Source organism: Arctopsyche grandis, unplaced genomic scaffold (genome assembly GCF_051622035.1).
Source record: "Arctopsyche grandis isolate Sample6627 unplaced genomic scaffold, ASM5162203v2 HiC_scaffold_23, whole genome shotgun sequence".
Classification (NCBI taxonomy): domain Eukaryota; kingdom Metazoa; phylum Arthropoda; class Insecta; order Trichoptera; family Hydropsychidae; genus Arctopsyche; species Arctopsyche grandis.
In genome coordinates this window covers 1,002,650-1,009,343 of record NW_027518431.1, presented here as the reverse complement: position 1 = coordinate 1,009,343, position 6,694 = coordinate 1,002,650, and the positions used below count along the sequence as shown (strand labels likewise).

Genomic DNA, 6,694 nt, shown 5'->3' with positions numbered 1-6,694 from the left:
GAGCGAGTAAGGATCTGCCAATTAAGAAATGTCCAGGTGTGAGGGGTAAAAGGTCTAGTGGATCCGAAGACAAGGGACTAAGAGGACGGGAATTCATGCAAGCTTCTATTTGAGTCAATACCGTACAAAATGATTCGAAATTTAAGGTGGTGGCCTTTAACACCTTGTTTAAATGAATCTTCATGGATTTAACCGCTGCTTCCCACAGCCCTCCCATGTGAGGCGCCCTTGGCGGGTTAAACTTCCAACGAATCCCTTCGGAGGCTACATACCGTAGTAGCTTCTCCTCATGAGGACGTTCGTAAATTAATTTTACTAAATTAACGAGTTCACGACTTGCACCGACAAAATTAGTAGCATTGTCGGAATATATCGTATTGGGCCTGCCACGTCTGGCTACGAATCTTCTTAAACAATTTAAGAAATTTGAACTCGTTAAGTCTCCGACAAGTTCCAAGTGAACTGCCTTACTGGAAAAACACACAAAGACACAAACGTAACCCTTAATTATCTTAGAATTCTTATTGCAACCACTCTTCACAGGAAAAGGTCCTGCGAAATCTATCCCCACATGACTGAAAGGAAAATTCGCAGTGGTACGTTCAAGCGGGAGTAATCCCATTAATCTATTGTGTGACAGTGGTTTATTTCTGAAACAAATGACACATGAACGCACCACTCCTTTGACAGTATTATGTCCGGCCAATGGCCAATAGGTCTGCCGCAATAACGACAGTAAGGCTTGAGTACCCAAGTGAATATATTTCAAGTGCGCATCTCGGACAATCATGTGTGTAAGTTTATGCTTATTTGACAAGATAATGGGTGACGTTGATAGAGTTGTTCCCAGAGGAAGTCTACTTCCAACACAAATTAAATTCTCGTGGAATAGAGGGGACAATTTAGCTAATTTACTGCTACTGGGAATTGGATGTCCCTTGCTCAGCAAACGATATTCCAATGGAAATGATTCCATTTGCGATAACCTTATCAAATTATTTAAAGCATCTTTTAATTCTAAAGCGGACGGTTCGTTATTTTCTTTAACGTTTAATTGTTTATTCCTTAGTGGCCGACGAACATATGATAAAACTCGAAGGAGTCTTGGAAGATGAGAATGTTTATCTATCCAATTATTTTCCCTCACAAGGGTAGCGTTAGTGACTACCCTTCTCTCTGGAAGATCTATTGTGATCTCAGGAGGTCTTCGAGGCCATCGTGATTCGTCTAATTTCAACCAACTAGGGCCGTCCCACCATAACGAATTATGATTTAATTCTGATGGTTGAGTCCCTCGAGAAATTAAATCTGCTGGATTGTCTGTAGAGGAGACATGGTACCACTCAATGGGTTGAGATATTGATTGGATTTCGGCCACTCGATTGGCAACGAAGGTGGTCCATTTACATGACTCTCCTCTAATCCAATGCAATGCGACGGTTGAATCCGTCCAATAATATTTTTCATTAATATGAATTGTTAATTGGTCTATTGTTGACTTCATTAACTTTGATAATAACATAGCGGAGCACAGCTCTAAACGCGGAATAGTTACAAAACTGAGCGGAGCGACTCTCGAACGAGAACACACAAGATGACATTTGGAATTTCCCAATTGATCAGTACATTTTACATAAATACAAGCACCATAAGCTTTCTCGGATGCGTCACAAAATCCGTGTGCCTGTATATTAATGACATTATTTAGTATTATCAATCTAGGAATTTTATAAAGTTTCATGACTGTATTGGATAATTGACAATCTTTCCATTTTTTGAAGATTGTCTGAGGAATGAATTCATCCCAACCAATGGTTTGTTGCCAGACAGATTGCATTAATATCTTATAATTAATTAACAATGGAGATAATAGTCCTAATGGGTCGAAGATCTGACTAATTACTGATAAAAAGTTTCTTTTTGTTATATTTTCAGTCTCGACTTCGGTTTGAACCTTAAATACAAAAACGTCTTCCCGCGGTTTCCAAAATAAACCTAAAGTTTTGTGTGATTCGTTAGAGAAGTTAAAATCTGAACAATCGTCAGCTTTAACATCCGTGATTATATCGGAGTTGTTCGATGTCCATTTGCTTAAGGGCATACCGGCTGATAATAATATGGTTTCCAGTTGAACCTTTAATAATTTACCAGCTTCAATAGTATTAGTTCCCGTGAGCAAATCGTCAACATAAAAATCACGTTCGATCACTTTACTAGCGATGGGATATTTGTTTCTATTCTCCTCTGCTAACTGATTTAGACATCTAGTAGCTAAAAATGGGGCTGAAGCAGTTCCGAATGTTACTGTATTAAGTTTGTAATGCTTGAATTTACTCTGGGGATCTGTTCGCCAAATGATTCGTTGTACATTTTTATTTTTCTCTGCTATTTGAATCTGTCGGTACATCTGCTTAATATCCGCAGTAATCACGTATTTATGGAGTCGAAAGTTGAGTAGTAAACTTAACAAATCTGATTGGACACTAGGTCCCACCATCAAAATATTATTTAGTGAGATATTGGACGTTGTCTTTGCGGACGCATCAAAAACTACACGATATTTAGTGGTAAGGCTAGACTCCTTAACCACGACGTGATGAGGTAAATAACAATGAACCTCATGTGCCTCCGGGGGTTCACACTCTGACATATGTCCTAAATTTATGTACTCTTCTAAAACTTTATTGTATTCCATTTTTAAATTATTATTGGCTAAAAAACGTCTTTCCAAAGTTTTGTGTCTTTTCTCCGCAATGTGCAATGAACTTCCTAATACTACCGGGGAATTTTTATATGGTAAAGCTACACAAAATCTACCGTTTTTATCTCGTGATGTGTGTGCTTGGAAATGTTCCTCACATCTTTTCTCCTCAAGAGATTGATGTTTTACCATAGGAACCTGGTCGATCATCCAAAAGTTTTGAATGTGACTGTCTAATTGACTTAAGCCTATGTGGCTCTTCCCTGGAGCATTATTTACTTCGGGATATGGACCAACTATTGTCCATCCGAATTCGGTATCCTTTAAGATAGGCATACCTTTTCCTAACTGGATGGTTCCTGCTTTCATAGCATGAACGCAAATCTCGGCGCCGAGCAATAAATCGATTGGCGTCGGTTTATTCCAAAGGGGATCTGATAACTTGATTCCCGCTGGTATTGAAATTAACTGTTGATCCAGTTTCACAGTTGGAATTTCGCCAGTAATTTCTGGTAATACCAAACACAACACTTTGGTTGAGTAATTAGTGGTTGAAGACCTTATGGTCACCTTGGTGATGTGACGAATGCTACTTTCTTGATTAGCGATACCTACAATTTTTTGAGAGATTTTCTCTAATTTGAAGTTATTCTTCTTAGCGAAAGATGTGGTAACATAGTTGACTTGTGAGCCGGAATCTAATAATGTGCGACCCTTAACGACCGTTCCATTGGACGTTATAATGTCTACTTGTACCGTCGGTAAAATTATCTCCCTTTGAGAGAAATGAGTAGAATGAGCATTAATTGACTTCCTTCCCGTATTATTGGAACTAAATGTATCGTCCTGATGCAACAAAGTGTGATGGTTTTGTTTGCACCTTAAGCAATTATAGTTAGACTTGCAATTTGTTATCTTATGCGATGAATTTAAACATTTAAAACACATGTTATTAGATTTAACGAATTCATTTCTTTCCATACTGGATTTTGCTTTGAATTTATCACATTTGCCTATGAAATGATTATTTCGACAGAATGCGCATGCGTTTACCTTACTTGATGGGTTTTTGTTCGCGACATGAGTTCTCATGATTCTTTGACGACTATGAGGGAATTCCTTCACCGTAGTTACAGATGCAGTAGATTGTAATACATTACATCTATTCTGCAAGAATGTCTCTAAACTTTCATATGGTGGCATTTCTCTGCTAACCAGCGATATTTCCCAGTCTCTTACTATATTAAAAGGTAATTTCCTTAGAACTAAACATGTTACCCATGGATCTAAAATTTCTCTCGCGTAACCCAACGATTCAATGTTTTTAATACACACTGTTACCTGATTCAATAGATTTCTCAATTCGATATGTGATTCTCTTGTGATTAATTTTAAGTCACAAAGTGAATTAATCCTAGTTTTGAGATTAAGTCTTGGTAAATTATATTGCTTGTCTAAAATACTCCAAGCTATTTCGTAATTGTCTGAGCTAATATCTAAACCTGATACAGCTGCCAAAGCGGGACCGATTAAGGATTGATGCAAATATTGCAATTTCGTGACATTCGAATATTCCGTTTTGTTTCCTATTATATTCTTAAAAGCTTGTTGAAACGATTGCCATTCAGATGGATCTCCCTGAAATGTGGGAATGGTTAACGTCGGTAACTTATCTCTAGCAAATTTAATTGTTGCTTGCTCTACCTTCAGTTTACAATCTTGAATGGATTGTCTCTCTAATGCTGCTTTAAGATTTTGAATTGTCATTGTGATTATGTAGAACTCTTCGTCTATTTGATCCGCCTGCTCTATATCTGTGATGTTGTCTAAATACTCATAATGGAGTTTTTGGAGATAGTCGTATGCTTTTTCAATAAATTGATACTGTCCTTCATTTATTTCGGAGATTCTGTCTATTTTCTCCTGTAGTCTTTTAAACGCGCCCGAATACCTTAATTCTATTGACGTCATTGTAACTTCTACTTTATTTTCTTTCGCTAATGTTTTTATCGATTGAGTCTGACTTCGAGTCTGATGTATTCTAGAGCTTGACCTGTCTCTAATAGGTTCTACGTCCCTAGTTGGATTTCGACCTTTATGCGACTGGGAAGTCGAAGCTTCTATTACCTCGTTTTCAGCACTTGACATTTGTTTCAGAAAGTTGCACTATTTCGTCTCATAAATACAGTTATTCTCTACTATAGCTGTCAATTGAACTATTCGTAGAGATAAGGTAATAATATTCAATGATTAACCGTGAATCTTAATATTCTACTTTAACTATTATCACCAGAATCTATCCAACATATTTTGGAAGAAATAACAACCCTAAATTGGTGGGTGCTTGATTTAAACCACTTTGGGGCTACAAGTCTTGTGATTTATTTTAAATCACCACTGTTTCATCACACATTATGAAACAAAGAGATCTACCGATGTATGAATATGCCGGTATGTACTTGATTTAATCCACTTTGGGGCTACAAGTGTAATTCCACATTTATCGTGGAAGGGGGGGGGGGGGAGGGTGTTTCTACACACATTAAGAAACAAAGATCTACCGATATGAATATACCGGTATGTACTTGGTTTAAGCCACTTTGGGGCTACAAGTATAATTCCACATTTATCGTGGAAGGGGGGGGGGGGAGGGTGTTTCTACACACATTAAGAAACAAAGATCTACCGCTATGAATATACCGGTATGTACTTGGTTTAAGCCACTTTGGGGCTACAAGTATAATTCCACATTTATCGTGGAAGGGGGGGGGGGGAGGGTGTTTCTACACACATTAAGAAACAAAGATCTACCGATATGAATATACCGGTATGTACTTGATTTAATCCACTTTGGGGCTACAAGTATAATTCTCCACGTGCTTTGCTAATTTTACACTACATCTGATTTTACACTTTTAATACGAAATTCGATGCGACCGATGAAACATTCCTTCGTAGCGCGATATTATTTTATACAATCGCGTTAATTAATTGTTATACTTTAAAACATATTTTAAAACTGACCTACCCACATGATTGCCTTTTGAACAGATTGCCTGAGATTGAATACATTCACTTACTTGAATATCCTTTACGATGTTTATGTGATCGTTCCGATAATTTTGGATTACCTCTGTGTCCCATGCGTCTTTGTAGGTTATGTTTTTATTTATATATTTTCTGCGTCAATCACGCGGTCATGTACCTCTGTACATCAATCAATATATTGCTGAAATAGAAGCAAACATGTTATTAGTATTGGAAAGGTATGGATAGTAACAAAGGAACGATACCGATTTCTTAATTGACATCCATTTTTTCTCGACCACGTTTTTTCCTATTGGTTTGTCCGTTTGGTGTTGTGGCCTAGGTTACTGGTGTCCGGTTCGAAGTGACCATCATGGAAAAGACTTCGATAATGGTTTGATGTAGTTTATTGAAATGTAAAATTTGCACGTGGTGGGCCAGCGGAGCGTACGGAACACAAGCTGTCCGTACGCCGTCTACTCGGTGACTCTGTCGACCGTCGCGTATTTCCGCTTGGGCCGACACTAATGCCAACTCGTCAATAATGCCAATCGACAATCAGTTAATAAGACTGTTTGCCACACGTCATTACAAAAGTCGGAACAGTAAACACGTTTTGTGGATATTTTGGCAATGTCCATTTCTTCGACTTCGGTGATGGTTAGGTTCAGATGGGTGAGGTTTGGTGGGGTATGAACTTTTTGTGGATATTTTGGCAATGTCGAATTCTCTGACTTCGGTGATGGTTAGGTTAGGTTGGGTTAGGTATTGTGAGGTAAGCACGTTTTGTGGATATTTTATTAATGTCCAATTCTTTGATTTCGGTGATGGTTAGGTTCAGATGGGTGAGGTTTGGTAAGATAAGAACTTTTTGTGGATATTTTGGCAATGTCGAATTCTCTATTTTCGGTGATGGTAAGGTTAGGTTGGATAACGTATAGTGAGATAAGCACGTTTTGTGGATAT

At 37.9% G+C, this 6,694-nt stretch overlaps 1 protein-coding gene across 1 annotated transcript; it reads right to left on the bottom strand.

Moving 5' to 3' along the window:
* Nucleotides 1-236: 236 nt before the first annotated feature.
* LOC143921878 (uncharacterized) lies at nucleotides 237-6,233 on the bottom strand. Its single transcript, XM_077445197.1, has 3 exons — nucleotides 5,513-6,233; nucleotides 298-5,389; nucleotides 237-241 (listed from the first exon to the last, which is right to left on the bottom strand). The coding sequence occupies exons 2-3, from the start codon at nucleotides 4,847-4,849 to the stop codon at nucleotides 237-239; spliced, it is 4,557 nt and encodes a 1,518-aa protein (XP_077301323.1). The 5' UTR covers nucleotides 4,850-5,389; nucleotides 5,513-6,233.
* Nucleotides 6,234-6,694: the final 461 nt, after the last annotated feature.

Coding starts and splice junctions, on each gene's coding strand:
- LOC143921878 (XM_077445197.1), bottom strand. CDS start 4,849: ATGTCAAGTGCTGAAAACGAGGTAATAGAAGCTTCGACTTCCCAGTCG.